The sequence below is a fragment of the Crocuta crocuta genome, unplaced genomic scaffold (assembly GCF_008692635.1).
Source record: "Crocuta crocuta isolate KB4526 unplaced genomic scaffold, BGI_CrCroc_1.0 scaffold318, whole genome shotgun sequence".
NCBI classification, from domain to species: domain Eukaryota; kingdom Metazoa; phylum Chordata; class Mammalia; order Carnivora; family Hyaenidae; genus Crocuta; species Crocuta crocuta.
In genome coordinates this window covers 1,936,151-1,959,625 of record NW_027531425.1, presented here as the reverse complement: position 1 = coordinate 1,959,625, position 23,475 = coordinate 1,936,151, and the positions used below count along the sequence as shown (strand labels likewise).

Sequence of the window (23,475 nt, the reverse complement as noted above, 5' to 3'; positions counted from 1 at the left end):
GGAATGTAAATAGAAATGAGGTGGCCTCCAGGCCACACTTTTTAAAAGCAAGTAATTCTCTTTTTCCTTCTAATGTTTGGATTCAAACAACAAGATATGTATTGGGATGACAGAGCTAGGAAATGGAGCTTGATTTTTTGCAAGTTTATTTACCTTGAGACAGAGAAAGGGAGGAAGGGAGGGAGAGGGGGGAGGGGAGAGAGGGAGAGAGAGAGAGAGAGAGAGAGAGAGAATCTCAAGCAGGCCCCATACTCAGTGCAGAACCCAACGCAGGGCTCTATCCTACAATCCTGGGATCATGACCTGAGCCGAAACCAAGAGCTGGATACTCAACCAACGAGTCACCCAGGCACACCATAGATGAGGGCTTTTTATTGGGGCCACGGCTCATTATCAGCAAAGGACCATCAGGCTCCTCCTCCCCACGGGACAGGGCCAAGGCCATGCCCCAGCTGTGGAATCCCAGTCCTAAGGGTCAGCAAACTTGTTTATGTGAAGGGCCAGACGGGAATACAGTCTGGTCTATGTCACAAGCACGCAATCCTGTCGCTGCAGCATGAAAGCAGCCACAACTTTATTTCCACAGACAGGTGTCGTTAGCCACCCCCAGCCCCTCCCCCACACACCATCTCATTGTAGGTGGGGTTGCAGGTTTTCCGGGCCACTTTGGTTTTCTTCTTAGTGGTTTTCTGAGGGTCAGGAAGGAGGTAAATCTTCACATATGGGTCTGGGTCATTTCCATCCTGGAGCAGTTGCTACAAAGGGAGTGAACGTTTTTACAAATGTTTAAAAAAAAAGAAGATTCATAGGTCTGTGTCCTTATTACCATTCCTGTGACCACAACCTGATCCAGACTCTTCTCCCTCACAACTGGCTCCTTGCAAGGCACCATACTTTGTCTGCTTCCCAGCTCACTCTGTTCTGATAGAAATATCTACCATGACGTGTCCTACCAAAACAGCAATCGACTGCCTATTAAACCCGGTCTATACTTTCATACAAGTGCTTGGAGCATGCCATAACTTGGTCTGTTTTGATTGAGCCACTGTGTCCCCAGATATCTTCCCGCCTTGCCCAATGTCTTTGTCTATTTTGTCATTTGATCCAACCAACCCCCAAGAGGTGGAAAATGAGTCAGAGAGATATTAGGTTGCTTGTTGAAGGCCAGCCAATTAGTGATTCAGCCTGCCTGATCCTTTTTAATTAGATCTTGTCATGTCTGCTCAAAACCCTCCAATGGTTCCCATTGCGCTCCGGAGGCCTGCGCCCTCTCTAGCCCCGTCATCCACTGGTCTCCCCTTTGCTCTGCAGCCTGCAGCCACAATGGCCCCTTGCAGCTCCCAGCACATCCTGGGGCAGGCTCCCGACTCAAGGACTGGATCTAACTGCTCCCCCACCTGGGACAGTCTTCATCTCGTTCCAGCTTTGCTTGAACACCTCCTCATCAGTGAAGGCTTCCCTGACCACTCTTTATAAACCTGCCACTACTTCACCCCAATATTCATTTCCTGCTTTATTCCTCTCCAGACCACTTACTGTTACCTGGCCCGCCATATATGTTACTTGTCTATTTGTCTGTCTGCCTCTTTCTACTAGAATGGGGGCTCCCTGAAGGCAGGGATTGTGTTTTATTTACCCTTAGATCTAAAGCTAATAAGTCAGTGCCTGGCACACAGCAGGCACCTGATGAGCATTTGTTGAATGAATGAATGAATGAAGTTGCAAGAGCGAAACCCAGGCTGCTCTGATTCCAAAGCTCATGCTTCTGCCACACACCGATGTCCCAACCTACAAAAGTCCAGCACATTGCCGGTATTTAATACAAGTTCCTTCCCATTCTACCCCAAATTTTGTAACTATACACTGCCTTGCTTATGCTCTAGGGACGTCATGCAGCTGCCTTACCTCTACAACCAGGTACTAAGCCCTTTGGGCCTCTTCCTTATAATCATCACCATGATTGCCACAACACTCATACCAGGCATTCTGTCAAGTGCTCCGTATGCACTATTTCACATAAACCCTCCATAACTCTAGGAGGTAGATGCTAACATTATCTTCATTTTAATAAGGGTCCGAGCAATTAGGCTACGTGCCAAAGACCACGGTAGTAAGAACCTGTATCTCATATTGCTTGCTTGGTCCTATCTCAGGCCTGGCCTGGCAGCAGGCCCACCGGGCGTATTCGGTAACTTTTGTGGTTACTCGAATGAGAGGAAGAGAGCAAACTTCTAACCAGTCAGGAAACTCCCAGAAGAGAGATAAAGTACCACGGGGAGACTGTGTGTCTACTTACCAAGCCCCGGATGTGCATCACCATGATGAAGAGTTTATTGTTTTTGTAGGAGATGGACAACTTCACCTCCCCTCCCACCTTCCCGACAGGGCGGGCCCATGAGCCATCTGGAGGGACAAAGAAACCAAGGAAGGTCACAAAGCAGTCTCATCGCCACCTGGTGCAGGCAGATGTTGCCGTTTTCCTCTACCCCTTCCCCCCGCCGTCCCCCCGTATCTTCCTGTCAGGTTCCTGATACCTGATGGGGGAACTGTCAAGTGGTCTGTGAATGCGATTTAGAATTGGGTTGAGATGTTCTATCAAATTTGTGTGGTGTAATCACCAACCGGATATCCTGCGCAGGGAGCCAGGGGCCCCACGGCCTGAGCGGGAGACCCGATTCTCTAGCCCGAAGGCGAAGAGACAGAGGGGCGAGGAGAGGTGACCCCTGGGAATGGTTCCGAGAGGCGGGCAGAGTGTCACAGAGAGGGTAGCGTACCTGAGGACTTGGGAGCTGGGCTGGTGCCCGCAGCCTTGTCGTCTCGGGGCAGGGGGTGGAAGAAGGTGTACACCAAATCACACTGAAATGATATCAGACACAGAGTCACTCTTCCAAGAAGACAACGGCCCCATAGAAAAAGGAAAGGGACCATTCCAGATTTAAAAAGCCTTGATAAAATGGAATAACCAAATGTCATGTGTACTTCTTGTTTGGATCATGGCTCAAACCAAGCAGCTGTAAAAAGACTTCTGGGGATGGCAGCGAGATTTTCAATATGGACTATGTATTAGATGATATGATACCATAGTTATGTAAGAATACATAGTGAGTATTTAGGAACAGAATGTCATGATGTCTGGGATTTACTTTAAAATACTTTATACAAAAAAGGAAGCAAATATGGCAAAACATGAACTGTTTGGGTGATGCACATACAGGCACTCATTATACTGTTTCTCTGCTTTTCTAGATGTTTGAAAGTTCTGATAATAAAAAGTTCTTTAAAAAGGAAAAAAACAGGGGCGCCTGGGTGGCTTCGGCTTCTGACTTCAGCTCAGGCCATGATCTCACAGTCTGTGAGTTCTAGTCCCGCATCAGGCTCTGTGCCGACAGCTCCGAGCCTGGAGCCTGCTTCAGTTTCTGTGTCTCCCTCTCTCTATGCTTCTCCTCTGCTCGCATTCTGTCAGTCTGTCTCTCTCTCAAAAATAAAATAAGATAAAACATTTTAAAAAAATAAAAGGAAAAAAACAAACAAAACCAAACCTAAGTCACATGAGTTCAAAAGCAGCCTGTTCTTTTGTGCCGTCCTCTCCCCTATGGACACACATACACCTTTTAAGAAGAGAAATATCGGAGGCAGCTCTGGACAGAGACCATGAATCCTACTCTGGAGAATAGTTCCTAAGTCTAGTAGGGAAAACAGAAACTAAAATGTGTGCAAATACCTACTCTAGTATTCATAGTGGGTAAAAAAAGGACATAATCTAAATATCTCTCAAGAAGCAAATGGTGAAGGAAGTTTTGGTATTGCAGGTCAAAGTATAATTTCATATAGATATTCAAAGTTCTGATTATAAACACCAAACTAGAAAAATACTATCGAGTAATACTGCAGCTATGACCAGTATAAAACAAGAAGAGTCACATTTGCCTACAGACAAATAGGAAGGAAACATGGAAACGGGGTTAGATGACCGGTCGGGGGATGGGGCTCCTGAGGCCTACATTTGTTGTATGCCCATTATAATACCAAACTACAATACCATTTGTTTAAAAAAAAAAAAAAAAGAAACCTAGATAAATACACATTCAACCTGCTAAAAAATCTCCTTTCCTTTCTAAGGTTCTGATCACTCGTAGCATTCCAGGACCGCCTCTGATACCTGTGCCCAGCCACCCAGGTTCGATCAGTGTGTTTACCCACAGGACACCAGACACTGGAGCCACGCCCCTGCCTCGCCTTCCTCTCTCCCTCCCTCCCCCTCCTCCTCTTCCTCATCTGCCCAGTCAGACCCAGTACAGTCAAGTCCCATCTTTGACCGCCAGGGGGCGCGCACCCTCCCTGCTTCCACAACATTCCCCCTGACCAAGCCAGAGCGTCCGGAAAAACCCACAGCAGCGTGCCCACTCACCTCGGCCACCTCCGGGGCAGCGTGGGTCAAGTGCCAGATGTAGCGGTTTAACTCCTCCCTCCGCCGCTCGGCCACGGCCTCTCCCCGCGAGCGGCCAATCACGAAGCGACTAGGGAAGCTGACGGAGGCAGGTGGGCCGCGGGAAGGCAGGAGGGGCAAGAAGGGGAAAGAGAGTGAAGAGGCGACAGGCTTTTGTCACATTTCATCAGCACTTTCGGCGACCTGACCCCCATGTCTCACTAGCTGGCCCCATTCCTCCCGCAGCTCGCGGGGCCTGCTCCAGCGACACAGTCCTTCCCACAGCATCTCACGCCACAGTTCCAGGGACGCAGGACAAGAAAACCAGGCTGCTGGGCAGAGTCCTGTGGCTCCCCGGAGGGGCCCGCAGTTTCCCCGGATCAAGGTCAAAATGCATTTGAAAAATCATTTAAAAAAACTGTGGTGACATACACATAACACAAAAATTACCATCTTAGCCGTTTTTAAGTGTATAGGCTCAGTGGCGTGAAGCACGTCCAAAGTGTTGTGCAGCCGTCACCGCGTCCCTCTCCAGGACTCTCCTCTCGCACAACTACAACTCTGTACTCGTGAAACAACTCCCCACTCCCCTCCCTCCCTCCAAGCCCTGGTAGCCACCACTCTACTTTTGATCTCTCGGAATCTGGGTACTCTAGGACCAGGTATAAGTGAAATATTACATAAGATTTATCTTTTTCTGTGACTGGCTTATTTCATTTAGCAAAAGGTCTTCAAGGGTCATCCATGTCACAGAATTTCCTTCAAGACTTAATAATATTCCATCATAGATAGATATATACCAAATTTTGCTTATCTTTTACTCTTTAAAAGATGAGAAACTTTGAGGGGCACCTGGGTGGCTCAGTCAGTTAAGAGTCCAACTTGGGCTCAGGTCATGATCTCATGGTTGGGGAGTTCGAGCTCCATGTCGAGCCCTATGCTGACAGCTCGGACGTTGGAGCCTGCTTTGGATTCTGGGTTTCCCTCTCTCTCTGTTCCTCCCCTCCCCAAATAAATAAACATTAAAAAAAAAGACAAGAAACTTTGAAACCAAGATTCGGTCAGTCCTCTGCCTTTAGAGCCAGTTTTTTCTCCTACTGGCAGCAGGGCTCAAGCTTATTTTCAAGGCTGGGCTGAGAGAGTCAGGGGATGGAGGGGGCACTTGTCATCACAATGAGTACTAGGCCAAGGAAACCAAGCAGATCTTAGCAAGGGTAGTCTGGGGGGTCCCGCAGTCCCGCCCACCGCTGGTCTGCTGTCCCTCCCCAGGGTCTCCCTGTGCAGTGGGGAGGGGGGGCAGCTACCTGGGCAACAGGGAAGAAGGGAAGAGTAGCCGCAACTTATTGTGCAATTCCTGGAACTCCTCAAACGTCCGCTGGATGTAAGTGGCCTCGTGAGCATTCTCTCGCATCACCTTGACCACATAAATCTGCAAAGGTCCAAGTGTTAGACAGTACCTGCCAAACCCTGTGTACCCAATGAAGGGAGTAGGTAAGGGAACAGAAGGGTGTGTGTGTGTGTGTGTGTGTGTGTGTGTGTGTGTGTGTGTTGGGGGAGTACACTTTCCAGAAGGAAAAAAGCAAACGTGCCTCCACAGGAGAAGACGATAGATACTACATCTCTGCAGGAATCTGAAAGCAAAGATTTCCTGCACATGTTTCAGAAGACCCTTGACCCAGAGGGACTAGCCACTCAGTTCAGCTCCCTGATTCCAGCAATCCGCTCAGGCACGGACAAGGGAGGGGGTCTGTAACTGCACAGTCATGGTGATTGTGACGCCCAGCACGAGAGGCTCATGACTCCAGGGCCCACATGCGGATGTGAAGAGACACAATCCCAATATGCTGGGGGCCGTGGGGGCAGGGCAGGATCGTACTAGAGAAAACACTTACATAGCCCTTGTTGGGGTGGAAAATCTTCTCGTGGCGGCAGAGAAAAACATCACTGATGCGGCCAGAGCTCTTGAGCGTGTGTGTTCGGGGGGCAAAGGAAAGGGTCAGCCGGTCGTCTGAGCCCGTGAATTTCATCTGAGCCAGATTGTGGATGAAGAAATTGAGTTTTGTGGCTACACTGCCCAGGCTGGACTCAATCAACCTGTTGGTGCAGGATGATGGGAAGGAAGAGATGTAACCAGGGCCGCAAGTCCCCACTGGCTGGACACAGTCAGCTCCACGAATAGCCCCCTGACACCACAGACCCACATGCAGTTCAGACAGAATCCTTTCCCTGTGTAACATCCTCGTAGGGTGCGCGGCGGGCACACAATCATCTACGTGCAATTTGTTCATGTGAATCCTGGGGTCTTATCTCCCCCTGCTGCCCTCCTGAGCTACAGACGGTTAAACCAAGGTAGGAAGGAATTAGGGATGCCACCACAGGGTCAGCATGTAATGTCTGCACAGAGTACAGTGATGCCTCACCAAGCACTGTTCCATCTAGAGATTTCAGATCAAAAGGAGAGGGTCTATGTTAGACCAACAGAGAAAACTCTGTTCTCTAAGCTCCAAAGAGTGCATGAGAAGCCAGAGACATCACCACACAGACAGGGGTGTAGACATCAGCATCGGGACACTTCCCGGCTTTCGTGCGGTGTGACTAAAAACACTGTCAAATATGGGAATGTGGGACTCCGTGTTTTGATAAATGGAAAGCTTCTGACCCAGAGAGCTAAAAACTAAGAAAAACCCACAGTCGTCCCACCAACGAAGTCTTTGCCCAACACCCGGCAAGAACGTAAGAAAGACACTGCAGCGGCCCCTGAACACAAAGATCAGCACCAGTGACTGAATCAGAGAAGTCAGGTAACTTACAAAGTCAGAGGCAAAGTTCACACAACCGCGTGTTGCCGGCTCTAAGCTCTGCCATCTGAGCTAAGCCTTTCCTGTCTCCCCAGCCCTACCCCTTCCCCATCCTCCCCGAGGCGGGCCCCGATTTTATTACTCTGGGTGGGCGGAGCTGTTCTGTGCACAGGGTATTACCTAGTGAAGTAGGTAGTAGCATTGGCTTCTGTGTCCTGAGGCCTCAGGGCGTCATACACGTATTTGAGGTCCTCAAGGTCTGAGAGCTCGGGGATCCCACAGGACAGCATCTAAAAGAAAAGCGAAGTTGGAGATGGGGGGGCACCCAAAACAACCGGGAATTCTTGCTTCTTCTCCCCCTAAGGCAAGATTTTCTATGGCGAGGCTCCTCAAACCTCTTAGGAGGTGGTAGGTAGACAGGTGCCGTGGGCGGTGGCTGGAAGGCCAAGGAATGGAGGGGCTGGGGCAGGAAGTCAGACACTGCAGAGACACCGCTGTCCCCAGGAGGCTGGGCCCTGCCTTTATCTAGACCTCAGAGAGAAACAGATTTCCAGAAATCCTCTGAAGCAAGACAGGGGAGTCTTGAAGAAGGTGCCAGATGATAAAGGAGGGGTTCAGAGAGATGGAGCTCCTCACCAGGCCCAGAAGGTTGAGGAAGAGGTGGGTGTGCTTGCGAATGAGGTTGTAGGCTTGGCAGCAAAGGTCGACAAAGTCGTGGAAGCGGCTGGAAGGCTTGTCACCTCCGTTGATGACATACGCCATGTCCGAGGTGAAGACAAAGGGGGCGCGGTCCCTGGGCCGAGGGGAACATACAGGTAGAAGGTCAACACGGAGGAGGAAGCCCACCTGGTGGGGCACATCAGAGGATGGTCCCCCGCGTCACCTGTGGGCGCCTGGAGAGACGGGGCTCTAACTGCATCCTTTTGCTCTTTCTACCTTAATCTTAAATGATCCTCAGAGACATTCTTCATCAACTCCCCGTCTGTGAGCTACGGGTATTTGCTTGCGGGTATCTGCTCTATTCCCTTGTGCTGTGGCTCAGGCTCCTTTCCCTGCACTCACTCCTCAGCAAGGAGGGAGAATAGCTGGTCCCCACCTTCCTCCACAAGGCCTTGTAAGGCCGTGACCTCTCTCTCAGGCTTCTCTTCTCCCACGCTGCTCAGCTCAGGGACCAAAGTACAGCCCCTTTCATCACAGGCGTGCGTCCAGCTCTGGACTGTTTCTCCTGACCTCCCGGCCCCCCGCCCACCCCTCCAACAGCCTCGCTTCAGGAGACCACTTACCGCTTGATGTTGCCAAACATCTGAGCGTGGCCCAGGAAGCGGCCGAAATCTATGTGGAACATGTGGCCGGTCGTCTTCAGCATGATATTGTCATTGTGCCGGTCACAGATGCCCAAGACGTACGTGGCCACGCAACAGCCAGCACAGGAATAGATGAAGTTCTCCACGGCCTGGGAGGGAGGCAGGCAGAGGGGACGACAGGACATGAAGCTGGCTCCGAGGGACTCCAGGGGCCACAGCCGGACGGAATTCGGCCAGCCCTGCCCTCTCCCTCGTGAGCCCCAACAGCCCCTCACGCTGCCCGTTCGGCCTTCATCGTGTACGGACATACACACACTCAGGCACAGAGAAATGTCTCTCTCCTCTTACGGGGTACAAGGAGACGGAGGGCTTGTGTGTCTATCTCCACCACCTGATCTGCAATCCACCTTCTTCTGCACCTTTCTTTCTCCTTAGGGAAGCTGGTTGGAAAGACCATGAACTCATCTGGGAGCCCAGACTTGACCAGCCCCTACTGAAGAGACCTCATCAGATAGGAAGAGTCCTGTTTATGACATTTGGGAATGTCATCTAAACTCAAGCGCAGCACTGAGGCAGTCAGCTCAACGGACCCCGCTCAGAATTCGTCCAGGCTTCTCCCTGCCCCATACACACCTCCCGTACCCAGGGGTCTTGGTAGCAGCTAAATGCTAAACTAATTAAAGTCATTTCACTCCAAAGAAGAGCTGAGGTGGCTCAACACTCCTAGGAGTGTTTCACACTTGAATATCTGCATCTCTACTTAGTAAACTGTGAGGATATTTTTAAGTTTAAAGCAGGAGGAGAGGGGCTAAGGGGTTCGATCCACCTTATGTGATCGGGTCAGCCTCTATCCCCTTATTTGTCTTTCCAAGAAGTAAAAATAATGGAAGTAGCACATGGACACCTTTCACCCCCTGAATCCTGTTTGTGAGGTTTATAGGAGTCCTAAGAATCAAGAAAAGTTTATCAGCAGAGGGCAAAAACTGTTGTAGCCAACGAGGAATGGACAGACTCAAGAACGAGAGAAAGCTTTCCAGGTAGGGAATGTGTGCCCCAACCCCAGCCTCTCTCTGCAAACTTCCACCCATCCTTCAGGGCCTTGAGTCCCAGGCCCTCCCAGCTCCCACAGACCCCTCCCCCACTGAGCCCCAACAGCCCCACTTGCTACTGCTGTTCACTCTATGCTCATGCTTTTCTCTCCCCGGGGTTTTGGGGCTCTTCTCTCCCTGCAGCTCCTTGGCCACACAGGGGACGCCTGGGTGGCTCAGTTGGTTAAGCGTTCGACTCTTGGTTTCAGTTCAGGTTATGGTCTCACAGTTCCTGAGTTCAAGCCCCGTATCAGGCTTCGCACTGACCAGGCAGAGCCTGCTTGGGATTCTCTTTCTCTCTCTCTCTGCCCCTCCTTTCTGCCCTTCCCTTGTTCACTCTCTCTCTCAAAAAGATAAAAACTTATAAAAATATATTAATAAAAAAAATAGCCACCACAAACCCCTCACCACTTGTCTAATGAAGCCAGGTGACTAATCCACGGGAATCTAAGAACAGAAAGTCTATAAAATCACAGAATGCACCTTCTGAAAGAAAAAGACCATTCCTAGGAAAGGGAAATGGATGACTGAAGACAAACCACTCAAGAAGGAACACAACCCGTCACCTCCCGGTCTGGACCTGCATGTCTGTCAGCTTGTCTTCCTGCCACAGACACTCTTTCTACCCTGCACTCATTCTGTCTTGACTCACGAGATAGCGATATGCCTGTGGGTAAATGACTCCTGTCTCATCAGCTGAGTTCAGTGGAGTATTAGCTGCAGGAAGTCCCGGCAGAGCAAGGGAGCTCTCCTGATTTAAGGGGTTTTCACTTGAAGGATGCAAAGAACGCTCTTTGCTGAGGCAGTGGCCAGCAGTCAAATAGCTCTAAGTTCTTTCCTACTGGACATCATCGGAAGAAACTACCAGCACCATTCTAGCAGAAAGACTAGAGGAGCTGAGAGTTACTAGAGAGCTCCCTTTGAAAGACTGATACTAAACACAAAGACACAGAGTTGGTTTCTCTGTGTATTCTTGCTGTACATACTTCCATCATACTTATTATGACTTTTTGTTACATTGGCCAGAAGAAATCATAATTCCAGCACCAAGCACGGTGGCCATTTACTACCTGAAAAATGTATATTAGTAATAAATAGTATATGGGGTGGAGGGGCACGAAGAAAGAATCCACATTACTCCTCTCCCAGGGTAGAGGATCTTGAACGTGGCAACGTAGAGAGGGTGGGTTTTGAGGGATTAGGAAGGGAACAGATGGCTGGAGCAGAAGTTATCAGAAGAGAGGAGGTGTGGCGGGTGATACTGCAGGAGTAGGTGGGGCCGAGTCACCAAAGGCTTTGTGCACCACGAGATGGATGCTGGACTTCTCTTCTAGGACATATGGAAGTGACATGAGTGGTCTATACTTTATTTAAAAAAAAAAAAACAAAAAACAACAACCTCTGACATCAAACAGAGGATAGCCATAGGAGGAGAAGATAGAAGGAGAAGCATTCCAGTGGTTGAGGGGACAGACAGCACAAAGGTGAAAGAAATGGAAAGAAAAGAACAGATGTGAGAGATACCGGGAAAGGAAAATCAACAGGGCTTTGAAGAGCAGAGGGGAGGCAGAAGGAAGCTTTAAGAAGATTCATGACTCTGTCCCAGTGACTGCACAGAGACTCATACCATTGACTGACAGGAAAGACACAACAAAGCAGGGTTCAAGGGAAGGAGAGACAGAAGGCTTGTCCACACAGGAGTTTGAGGGAAAGGTGAAATACAAGTGGAGGTATCCAGCAAGCAGGTGGCTCAGAGCAGAGAGCTTGAGGGATAGAAGAGGGAATGGCTTTGGAAGACGTCAGCAAATGGGTGGGACTTAAAAGTAATAAGAGATGAAGGGCTGGCACAGGAACACAAAGAGAGAACCACAGGCCTGGAATTAAATCCTGGGGAATGCAAACATTCAAGGCCATCTAGGATCATCTCATTAGATCTTAACCACACAAACATTCGGATCATAATTCGGCTGTTCCTGTAGGTTTTCCCTCAGGGTCAAGTAGTACTTGGGTCCCCTTGGAAGTTAAATGATATGAATTAGCATTCTGGTTTACAGTCAGTCTCTTATGAGTTGGTTATCATGACTTAGTTCCCTACCCTAAACTAAATGAACACAGACCACAGCCACGGAATGGCGGATCAGCAGGCCACCAAGGCCCTACCACGTGACAATGGCCCACCTGAGGAACAGGTCAGCCTCGTTTCCTATTATCTGTCATCTCTAACCTTCATCCTGGCTTCTGCTCATAGCCTTGCCTCAAAACAGCGCTGTCACTGGGAACCACTGAGTGAATGTTAATTCACAGCTATGAAAAGAGGGGTTGGATTAAAATGATCTCTAAAGTCTCTTCCAACTAACCCTTGCTCTACAAAGTGCCACCGATGCTCTCTGAGGACACGGCAGGGGCTGAACGGGATCCACGATCAGGAGGGATCCAGGCACTTTCTTCAAAATCGGCCCCCCTCCTCCAAAGCTCACTCCGCCAGGACACAATGGCGGTTTCCCAGTCACAGGCCGGCGGATTTTCCCAGTCAGCTTACCACGGTCATTTGCCCCAGCCCCGAGATATTTGGAGGCCCCCATCACCCAAGTGGGTTTCCCTCCTCCCGACTTGCCGTCCCCTCTGTGTGGGNCCGCCTTGCCCCTACCCCACCCCTACCTTCTCATACTCATCCTCCCCGGGGTTATGTTTCTGCAGCCAGTCTGCCAGGGGCCGGTCCTTGAAGGAACCGGTCACCCCGTGCTCCACCTGGATCTTGCGCAGCGTCTCGGCATTGGGGATCATCTCCACCATCCCTGCAAGAGGAAGCACGGGTATGGCAGTCCAGAGCAGAGTGAAGGGGACCATGGGGACAGAACCCCAGGAGCCTGGCTGGATGCTGCCTATCAGTTGGGCTCTAGGATATTTAGACAAAGTCTGATAGTAAGGGGAGAAGGATAGCAGTGGAAGGAATACCATTCCCCAAGTCTCACAGTCCACACTGGAACCCCAGGACTCTTTGGTCTTCCTTAGAAACAAAAAAAGAATAGGGGCGCCTGGGTGGCTCAGTCGGTTGAGTGTCTGACTTTCGCTCAGGTCATGATCTCAAGGTTGACGAGTTCGAGCCCTGTGCCGGGCTCTGTGCTGACAGCTCAGAGCCTGGAGCCTGCTTCGGATTCTGTGTCTCCCTCTCTCTCTGCTCCTCCCCTGCTCATACTCTGTCTCTCTCTCAAAAATAAACAAAAAATTTTTTTAAAAAACAACAAAAAAGCAGCAGCTACGAACTAATTTTTACTACTGGAATTTTCATATACACATATGAATAATGTTCATGAATAATTATTCATATATATGTATGAACATTTTATATACACACACTCATGAAATGAGAAAGGTATCATGAAATCATGCATAGCCATTACCCAGCTTCAAAAATTAATCAACATTTTGCTAAACTTGTTTCACCTTTCACTCACCCAACCCTGCTTTTTCCCTCCTTATTGGAGGGTTTTGTTGTTGTTATTTTCAAAGTAAGCTCTGCGCTCAATGTGGGGCTCAAGCTCATGACCTTAAGATCAAAAGTTGCATGCTCTACCCACTGAGCCAGACAGGTGTCTCCTTACAAATCTCAGTCCTGTCCTTTCATTCATAAATATTTCAAGTACATCTAACAAGGACATAACCATCATGCCATTTGCACACCCAAAAAATTAATGATTATTCTTTAACATGACCCAGTCTACATATGGATTTCCCCCTAGTGTCTCAAAAAAATCCCTTTCTACGGTTGGTTTGTTTGAATCGGGACCCAAAGTCTACACAATAGGTCTGGTTGTTATGTCTGCAAGTCTGTTTTATTTATTCCAGTTTCTCCCTCTGCCGTGCCTTCCTTTTAAGGCCATCCCACAGCTTCTATTGAAATAATCTTGCCCATTTCAATTTTCTGGAGAAGTACACAGTTCACGCTGGGAGATGGGCAGAAGGGTAGAAAGCAAAGGGGTGCCGTCCCCCACTCCCAAACTGACCTCTCCCCCGGCCCGTGGAGAAGCAGCGGAAAATGACCATGCGCATATCCAGCCCCTCTTGGACCCAGATCTTGCTCATGATGCGAATCATCTGCAGGGTTAGCATGTCCTGGCGAAGATCGTCCCCGCACTGGATGAAGAAAATGACCAGAGCTCACCTCCACCGCCTCTTCCGGCTCCCAGATCCCCCCAGGAGACCCAAACAGTGACAGGGGACTGTCCAGTCTTCCCACCTCCCATCTCAGCTCACACCAGGTCAAATGGCCAGAGATGGGCCAGGAATCACATTGTGCCCACGTGATGTTCTTGCTCTTTCTTCAATCCCACATCCCCACCTGAACTGAATTCAAATTCCTGATCATCAAGCCTTTCTTAAATTTGAGCATTTATACCTTGGATGTGGAATTTACACACAGCCAATAAATAAGTTACAAAGTCACATACATGTATTTCACACCCCGCCTCCGAGATTATGTGCTCTCTGACTATCATTTACTTCTCAGAATCACGGATATATGGCTGCATCAGCTAGAAAGGACCTGAGGGTTCAACTAGTCCAACCTGCACCTTGTGATCTCAATTTCCTTTTCAACCTTGCCGTGTGATGCAGTCAATCAGCCTCTGCTTGAATGCCCTCGGATACAAGCAGATCATCACTGCATCCATTCATTATCGGGACAGCCCTGCCTCCTAGAAAGCTCTTCTTTCTGTACACGGAGCTGCCAGTTGTCTCACTCTACCTACCAACGTTCTGTTCCCAGCCCGCGGGGCCCACGCAGAATCAGTCTGTTTCCTTTGTCCCCTGATAGTCTTTCACGTATGAAAATGGTAGGACCGAGGAAGAGGAAGAGAACGGCCCTGGGGCTCCTGACACCTTCGACCCCCCTTCTCACCCTCCCTCTCCCACGTTCATCCCACCAGGCTTGAGTAGTGTCCTCACCTTGAAGATGACACGAATGTTCTCGCCCAGGGGATCCACATTTAGGAAGGAGAGCTTCAGGGGGACGGCATTGGAGTTAAAGTAGGAACAGTCCTGCCACGGGAGAGAAGGTGGTGACGAGGGTCACGAAGGAAGATGGCCTCAGCCGTGTGGGTCAAGTCAAGCTGCTGCCGGCTGGCCTGCTTGTTGTTTGTGCCAGGTTTCTCGGGAGCCCACACTCCTTCCCTGCCCCCCACACCATTGCTCCGTCCACTGCCCTGCTTTAGTTTGTTACAGCCTTGGCCCCGACATCCACACTCTCCTCCCTTCAGCAGACAACCTACTCGTACGTGACTCCCATCTACACCTCAGTCTACTCCTCTGTAAAATGGGGCTTACAACAGTACCAGCTTGTAAGGGTTGTTAGGGTGAAACGGGATAACCTGTGTAAGTCACTCAGAACAGCGTGGGCACAAGGTGGTACTAGGCAGTGACAGAGGACAGCTGCTGTCATTATCAGCAGCCTGGACTTAAACCCAGCGGCATCAGCCCCCGACCCAGTTCCTCCACCCTGTGCAGCCGTCAGACTAAAGTCTGTACTTGCAAGCACTGGGAAGAGGCCCCGGTATGCCTTTCTTCCTCATATCCCTCAATAACCATGGTGGGAAGGCCTCGCCTCCATTGAGCCCTCCCTGCTCTGAGAGCCCCAAACCCCCCAGTCACTCACCCTGGGCACGACGCCCTTAACCAGCAGACTAGGGCTGAGTGGCAGGCGGCAGGAGCCGTTGAGGGCAAAGAACTGCCTCACCTCCTCCAGGCCCGTGCGGAGGATCCCCTGAGAGGGAGGGGGGAAAGAGTGGGGGGAGAGGGGAGCCCATAAGCGCCACTCGGAACCAGGCCTCTCCTGGGGTGGGCGCCCAGGAGTGGTGGTATGAAAACCGCCCTGTGAGAGGTGTGGACAACCCCCAGGAGACCATGAGGAAGGCAAAGCACCGCAGCCTGGGGTGTGGTGCCGGGGACAGTGTGTGAGCAGCAAGCCCGGACAGCTCTGAGGCGAGGCAGATGACACAGCAGTGTGGGGCAGGCCACAGTAACCAAGAGAGCAGGTGCATCTCAGGGGGTGGGGCTGCTCAGGCTGTTGCCAAGAAAAGCCAACAATGTGGACTTTAAATTCTCTCAGTGTTTAAACATGGGCATCCAGGAACACCATTGGCCCAACGCACCCTGGTTGCCCAAACAGATAAAGGTGCCCCCTCTGGGTAGCAGCAGCCCTGACCTCTGGCTCACAGCACAGTGAACAAAGTAGGACTAGAATACAGCCCACACTTGCCTTCTCTGGCCGGGGGCTCTTGTGCAGTGAACAACTTATACAGATGTCCTTAGCACATTTTAATACTTTGCAGGCCAAACAAAACACGCATCCATGAGCTGTATCCAGCTCGCAGACTGTCAGTTTGTGGCTTGCGGGTCAGAGACAGAGGCACTTCCTTCCAGTCCCTAAATCACAGATGGTCAAGTGCCAACCAGCTGGTCAGGATGTCTAAGGGGTTAGTGGTGAGTGAAAAAAGCCCGGGATTCACCTGCCGCGCAGATGGGGCGGCCTCTCGGACCTGCTGGGCCAGCTTCGCCAGGGTGTTGACAAGCCAGCACTGGCGGTTAAATTCCTCTCTCAGCCCCTTGCCACAGCAGCACAGCAGGGCTGCCAGCAGGTACTGGTAGCGGATGCTGAACTGGGAGTCCTTGAGGCCATCCTTCAGCAGCCTGCAAGGCAAAGGGAGAGCAGAGTCAGGACACTTGGGATCAGAGGCAAGGGTGTGTGATGGGGGGAGGGGTCAGATCCGGCTCCAGCTCCCTGGAAAACCCACCCCAAACCTAGGAGAAAAATAGACTCTGTGTGCAGAGCTTATACAGAGGTGTTCGTCCGCCTCCCAGTCTGCCCACTGTGCCTTTAATTAGAGCTCAAAGCCCTCTGTGTCTCATTTCTCCTTTATATATATATATATTCTCCTTTATATATATATATATATATATATTTTTTTAAAGGTTTGTTTATTTTTGAGAGAGAGTGAGTCTGGGGGAGGGGCAGGTAGAGGGAGACAGAAGATCCGAAGCAGGCTCCATGCTGACAGCAGATAGCCTGAGGCAGGGCTCCAACCCATGAACTGCGAGATGGTGACCTTAGCTGAAGTCAGACACTTCACAGACTGAGCCACCTGGGGGCCCCTCTCCTTTACATTTCTGCCATGTGTGGGTGGAAGGGAGGCCCAGGGATGACCCTCACTGTGCCCTTGGGCCTGAGACCCTAAGACCCTTGGATGCCCCTCCCCCTACCAAGGAAAAGGTGCTAGCCCACGGCCGCATAGTAAGTTAGCAAGTTAGCAACACACAGGGACCCAGATGGCTCAGCTCCCCACCCCTGCACAACCGAGAGTAAAATACTCCCGAGGGAAATGTCTGCCTCCCACCTCCACACACGGTTTTACCAGAAGAAGTAGTGAGTCACTCTCAAGTCCGAGATGGCTCGTTTCAGGAGGAATCGCACCAAGGGGCTGTCCAGGTAGCACTCATACTTCAGGGCCTGTGGAGAGCAACGGGAGGAGGAGGATGGACTGACTGCCTTCAGTCTACACCCGCCACTGTCCTGCGGACGCTGGGTTCCACAAGGACAACGCAGGCTGACTTGGGGCCCAGGGAAGGGATCATCAGAATTGGAGGGAAGGCCGGTCCGCCCACCTGCACGAGCTGAGGCAAGTAGTCAAGCAGCTCAGCATCCGACAGCGAACCGATCCACTGGACGGCCATACGACGCACCTCCTGGTCCGGGAAGCTGCAAAACAGAGCAGGGCACCCTGACGACCCAGCCGTGGGCGCCGTGGCACAGGAGTGAGCAAGCGCCCTCAGTGCTGGGCTTCAGAGACACAGGTGGAGAGAAGGCAAAGTCTCTCAGAATCTGCGATCCGCAGCACCCCATCTGGAGAGCAACCCTTGAGAAGGGCCCTGTCCCCTGGTCAGAGCCGGCATGGGGTCACGGGGGAAACAGGAAGGTGGCCACCGTCATTCCTGGTAGGATCTAAGGAAAACCGGACAAAGCCTTCCACCCCATTCCTGAAGATCTTCTCCTTAACTCCCACTGTGCCAGAAATTCCCGTCATCAGAGAGCCCCTGTGTGGATTAAAGCACGAGTGTGTCTCTTTGGTGCCATTGTTTAATGCAAACCCAGCCAGGTGAAGGATGGAGAATCACAGAGTTTCAAATAAGCCAGTGCCCCCTTGGCAGAATTTAGTTTAGCAGAGATTAGCAAAAACGTTGCCTCAGAAAATCCTGAAAGCAAGACACATGGATTGGGTACATCTGAATTACTAAGAGCAGCAAGAAAGAAGCCAAGAATACTGGGGACCATCTGGAAAAGACAGCCCAAGGGTCCGAGACTGAGAGACACGTGTCCCCAGAGGACCCTTCAGAGGGAAAGAGAGAGAGAGAGGACTTTAAAATTGAACTGAATGATAAGGTTTGGGTTACACGGGGGCATGTGTGCACCTGTCATGATGGAACAAGTGTACAGGTTAAGGCTCAGGCATTTCCTTGTATGTAAATTTTGCCTCCAAAGAAAAAACACACATTGAGTTCTAGTTAATGATATACGTACGCTGGAGTATTTGGGAGGGAGGGAGGACATCTGCAACTTAGACTAAAATGTGTTAAAAAGTAAGATGGATTGATGGATAGATACATATACAATAAAGCAAATACAGCAAATAGTTAAAATGGTCTGAATCTAGGTAGTGGGTACATGGATGTTTACTGCCAATTCTTCAGTTTTGTAGTATGCTTGAAAAATGTTCATAATATTTTATTTATTTTCAAATGCTTGAAAAATCTTCACTGCGGGGAAATGAGACAAAGAAAAGGCAAAAAGGAGAAGTGAAAGAACCCTGAATTTCCTAGCCCACGTTACCATTTTCCCTGGGGGGCTGGCTCGGGTCAGTAACAAGCAGGGCTAATCCCCAGCTCCCAGAGGGAACACACGGTCAGGAAAGGCGGGTATTGCGACTCACGTGGCATGCAGGAGCCCCAGGGCATCCTGGTGGTTCATGTGGGTCCACTGCTTCAGGAGAGCATAGGTGTCGGGCAGGCAAGCCCACTCCCAGCTGGGGGCACTGGCGAGCACCAGGGGGAGTGAGCTCACCTCCGAGTGGCAATAGTATCGCTTCTCCCACAGGCGCTTCTTGTCAGCATCAGTGANGGGGGGGGGGGGGGGGTGTTGTAGGGGAGGAGGTGAGAGGGGACGCCTTCAGCCAGAGGGCAGAGTACCCACTCTCCAAGAGAATGCTACATATCCAATTCAGTGGTCCCCAAAGCTTGCTGCACATTACAGTCACCTGGGGGAAACCGTGAAGTCCCCATGCCTGGGCCACAGGGAATACCAGCTGAGTCAGACAGTCTGGGGAAACCAGGCGTTGATAGTTTTAAAAGATCCCTAGGGGCGCCTGGGTAGCTCATTTGGTTAACCGTCCAACTCTTGGTTTCAGCTCCGGTCATGATCTCATGGTTTCGTGAGTTCGAGTCCCGCATTGGGCTCTGTGCTAACAGCATGGAGCCTGTTTGGGATTCTCTCTCTCCCTCTCTCTCTACCCCTGCCCTGCTCATGCAGTCTCCATCTCCTTCAAAAATAGTTAAATAAAAATTTCAAAAGATTCCTAGGTGATCGCCAGGCATGAAGCAAAGTTTGGAAACTGGGGGGCCCAAATCTCCTCTTTGATCCTGACATTTCGGGACAGCTTTCAGGCAGACCGACCAAGGCCGGGGCAGCAAATTTGCTACCCCTCCTGTGGATGCCCTTAGAACATCACTCCCAAGTTGATCCACCAGAGGGCAGTGATCCCCACACGGCAGGGCCTGGAGGGCCAAGAAGCCTCTGGGGCTTCCTGGGGCCAGCTGGAGGTTGGTGAGAACCCACAGCTAAATAAGCCTTGCCGGAGATCAGGTGTCTAATGGGAAAAAGGAGCTGAGGGGCTAATGAAGCAAAGGGTCAGCAGAGTTGGGGGGGGTCTCTAGTCTCTCAGCTACTCTGGTTCCCTGGGTAGGATAGGAAATGCACTCTGGCTCCCTTGTTTCCCCCACCCTCCCCACCCCCCATAGACATGCCTTAGGGCCATGCAGGAGCCCAAGAGGTATACAGGGAGAGCCAGCAGGGGAGGAGCCACATCCCACCAGCAAATCCAGCTCTGGGTTCCTCCTCACCCAACCCCCTCCAATCCTAGTGAGAGAAGCAGCCCCGGGGATGACATCAGCTTGGACTCACTTACCCCTGAGGGCTGCCAGCCTGCCCTGACACCCGATCCTTTTTGGAAAGTGGCAGGGCCAGAGAAATGCAAAGGCTGTGGGTGTGGCTGGGGCAGGAGGTGGGGGGCAGGATGGGGAGGACAGGAGCCAGCTGTCCCCATGGACAGGACAGGTAGTAGACAGCACATCTGGGGCATGGAGGCAAAGCTCTGGTCCTCGGGGTCAGAGAGGACTGAGCCTGGGCCAGGCCCCCATTGTGGGGATGGGCATTCCTAGGTCTAATTCCCTGACGCTGGCCTCTCTGTTCTGCCTGGTGTCAGCTCATGAAAAAGAGCCCGGAGGCTGCCCTCTGCAGAGCCCTCTCTCCCCTGCTTCCTGCCCAGGCGGCAATGTCCACTCCATTCCACCTCCGCTCCCAAGGCAGGAGGGTGGGGACCTGGAGCTGGCAGGTGACAGGTCAGATAGAACAGACCCTGAGCCACATGTGGGGAAGACCCCAGGCCTCACCAGTACAAGGACTCCTTCTGCATGATGTTCTGAAGCACACGTTGGTCTTCCTCCCGGAGGCTGCCAAACTCATAGCGGGGGCTGAACTTGTCTCCGGGGGGACTGGTGAACTTGATGTCGAAGGCTGAGGTGGGGAAGTCAATCTGGAGGATGGCATCAGAGAAGCGAGGAGAGAGAACAGGCCTTAGAGTGAGGAATGCCACCTTCTGGGTCTCCAGCGTCTCTGCCACACACTGGCGGTCCTGCCCTTCTCTGCGCACCCCCCGCCCTCCCTTCCATGCAGGTTCTTTGTCAAAATAATGCTGTTGGACTTGGCGGTCCTTAAAGCCCCTTCCAGTGAAAAAATGAGAAAACGGAGAGGGAGAAAAACGGGAAACAGAGAAAGAGGCTTGGCTGAGATGTATCCAGGTGGGGGGACCGGCCCCAGGCCAGACCTTTGAACAGAAGTGTCGCCATGTTGAGCCCCTGGGAGCCTCCAAGCCAAAGCTAGGGAGCCTTTGGGAACCCTGGACGACACTGCTGCCTGATGGGAGGTGGGACCATGAGCCCGGCGAGGGCCCTACCAACTCTAAACCCTGTGACCCTGAGTCCCCTTGCTCTATGCCGCCAGATGTTCATCCTCCTAAACTGGGTATCAGAGCTGAGCCAGCCAATTCTCAAAAAGGGTTTTAGGTTCCCCCATTCAATAGATGCTTATTGACCCCTAATATGTGCTAAGCACTGCTCTAGGTCCTGGGCATTGAGGATAGTTAAGACAGACAAAAATGCCTGCCTCTGGAACTTTCATTCTATATCCACTTTGATATTCCATATTCCATACCAAAGCATCTCATGATAAGAAAGGGGGGCCAAAAGCCATTAAACAGACCTTGGGCTTGACCCCCTCCACCTCCCTGTAGGGAGTGACTGGCAGCAGGGAGGGCTTTCCCTCAGGCTTCAAGGGGAACAGTTCAGATTTTATCAGGCTCAGTAATATAAGGTTTCAACACAAGGGACTCCAAGGGACTGAGCTCTGGATGGGGGCGGAGGAGCTCAGGCTCCTTGAAGTCAAAGTTGACCTTCAGGAGATGGCACACAGATGCCACAGAACTCTCCCGCTCCGGGATTCCAGGTCCAACCGTATTCACCCAGCCACTCTGATCGCATCCGTATCCTGTGCCCAATGTCCCAGCGCTTTCCCTTACCATTCTAGCCCAGAACAGAAGGTAGAGAACATGGAGCTGGCTCTGGAGCAGTACTGAGCAGTGGGTAGGAGGGAGGGCCCTAGGGCTGGGATCTCACCTGCAGGATGACGCTATCTGGCTGGTGGAAATTAGGTGCACTCCAACGGGCACTGGGGTTTTCCTGTGTTGCTGGCCATAAGCCCAGAAGCTTCCGACCACAGGTCAGGACTCTAAGAAGGATGGAGTGGGGGATGAGCCAACAAATGCAGTGGCGAAGGAGGTGGTTTTCCTCTTGCTCCCCCATTCGAAAATCTGCCTTTGAAGCCACCACCCAACTCCTCTCTATCATCCTCCCCCTAAAGACCATAGGCTTTTCCTTCTTCTAGGTCCTATGAAAGCACACCCCCTCCAGGAAGCCTTGGGATGACCTGGCAGTGGGGATCCCCCATGAAGCAGAGAGCTGGACTAGGTGACCTCTAAGGCCCTTCCAATGACAGCACCGGATAGCACGTGACCCGAGCATTGCATTTCCGTGCTCCCCCCACCCCCCAACCTTCCTGTGCCACCAAGTCCTGCCCAGAAAGCTCTTGGTTACATCAACTGTCTTGGTCTCTAGTCCGTTGCTTCTGCCCCCTCTGCCAGGACTCTGTTGGTGAGCCCCAAGTGGCCAACCCTCCCNCGCTTCCCAAGGCCAGGAAGCTGCTGCCCTGGGAACTACATACTGCCTGAAATTGAAGAGAGGGGTGGTGACCCAGCCCAGGGCTTCGGGCACACGCCTCTGCTTATTGGCCTCAGAGGAGCTCCCAGGCAGGGGGATGGGTAGAGCATAGAGGGTGGCACACAGCAGGGTCTCCCGCGGCAGCCGGTTCACCTGCACAGGGAAGCAGATCCTAGGGAGAACGGGAAACCAAATCAGGAGTTGCCACCCTGTGGCTTCAAGGGACGGGTGGCCCAGGAGGTCAAGTTGAGGCTGAGAACTTAGGACCTGTCTCTCAGGATATTGGATGTGCTCCCTGGGGAAGCCCTCTTGCAGAACCAGGATGGGTCCCAAACCGTAGGCAAAACCCTCCACTGGGGGCTCCCAGAAGCACAGTATGCTGTTTTTTGCAGCTTCTCAGTGGAGTGAGGCTAACATCCTGATTTCGAGGCTACCCGTGGTGACCAGACAGCACTTGGGTAGCCAGAGCCATCTCAGAGTTAGGTGCTTGCAGATCCCGTACTATAAGCCACACTCCTTCCCTTGTTTCAGGATTTCTGCAGAGGGTCACCAAGAAGCTGCTCCTTTTGAGAATCCTTTTGCCCCCAACAATCCTCATCCCCCCTCCCCCCAAGCTGAAAGCAACCAGGAAGCAGTAGCCGCATGTTCTCTGTCCTTAGGTCACCCTCATCCGGCAATCTTCCCACCTGTGAGTCCTCTCCCATCCCCTCTTCTCCCTGCCCCCAGGGCACCAGATGGTTTGTTCTCACCCCAAAACATGTTCAAAGCCAAAAGGGCAGAGTCCCAAAGTCCCTGGGGCAGAGGAAACAAAGTGGCCTGAGATAAGAACTAAGACACATAAGCCTTGCCATTACCCAAGTCCAGAAGTGCTCTCCCGGGGCGGGGGAATCATGCCCAGCCACTCCCTCTAAGTTCAGGATAAGGAGCCAGGGTGGAGTGAGATAGAGAGAGGAGGGAAGCTGTCGAAAGCAAGGGAGGACCCGCGTTACCTTTGGGGGAAGCTGTCCCTGGGCCAAAGTCCACACTGTCACGCCCTCCCGGCCAGCCAGAGGGCACAGAGGCAGGGCGGCCAACCCCAAGGCTCGCAGTTTCCTGATCCAGCAGCCTCCCTCCACTGCTACCCTCACTCCTGCAGGAAAATCTCCACCTAAGTGAGGCACTCCCTCCCGCCCGCCGGCCAGAGCCCTGCTCTGCCCCAGCTGCCTGTGCTTGGGGGCCCGCAGCTATAATTAGGGCCCTGCCAGCAGCCAGCAGCGATGCCAGGC

General features: G+C 51.8%; 1 protein-coding gene across 3 annotated transcripts in view; it reads right to left on the bottom strand.

The window, feature by feature from the left end:
- PIK3C2B (phosphatidylinositol-4-phosphate 3-kinase catalytic subunit type 2 beta) overlaps positions 1–23,475 on the bottom strand; it is a 66,405-nt gene that overhangs the window by 2,257 nt on the left and 40,673 nt on the right. For all 3 annotated transcript variants that reach the window (XM_077771943.1, XM_077771942.1, XM_077771944.1), the window contains 20 exons: positions 22,215–22,382; positions 21,611–21,722; positions 20,329–20,472; positions 18,595–18,782; positions 17,273–17,366; positions 17,023–17,117; positions 16,120–16,300; positions 15,267–15,374; positions 14,561–14,653; positions 13,621–13,750; positions 12,275–12,411; positions 8,508–8,677; positions 7,861–8,017; positions 7,405–7,514; positions 6,319–6,520; positions 5,731–5,855; positions 4,409–4,526; positions 2,775–2,856; positions 2,297–2,403; positions 627–755 (listed from right to left, as the gene is read on the bottom strand). In XM_077771943.1, coding sequence (XP_077628069.1) covers positions 627–755; positions 2,297–2,403; positions 2,775–2,856; positions 4,409–4,526; positions 5,731–5,855; positions 6,319–6,520; positions 7,405–7,514; positions 7,861–8,017; positions 8,508–8,677; positions 12,275–12,411; positions 13,621–13,750; positions 14,561–14,653; positions 15,267–15,374; positions 16,120–16,300; positions 17,023–17,117; positions 17,273–17,366; positions 18,595–18,782; positions 20,329–20,472; positions 21,611–21,722; positions 22,215–22,382 — 2,650 coding nt within the window. The remainder of the gene's footprint in view (positions 1–626; positions 756–2,296; positions 2,404–2,774; positions 2,857–4,408; positions 4,527–5,730; positions 5,856–6,318; positions 6,521–7,404; positions 7,515–7,860; positions 8,018–8,507; positions 8,678–12,274; positions 12,412–13,620; positions 13,751–14,560; positions 14,654–15,266; positions 15,375–16,119; positions 16,301–17,022; positions 17,118–17,272; positions 17,367–18,594; positions 18,783–20,328; positions 20,473–21,610; positions 21,723–22,214; positions 22,383–23,475) is intronic.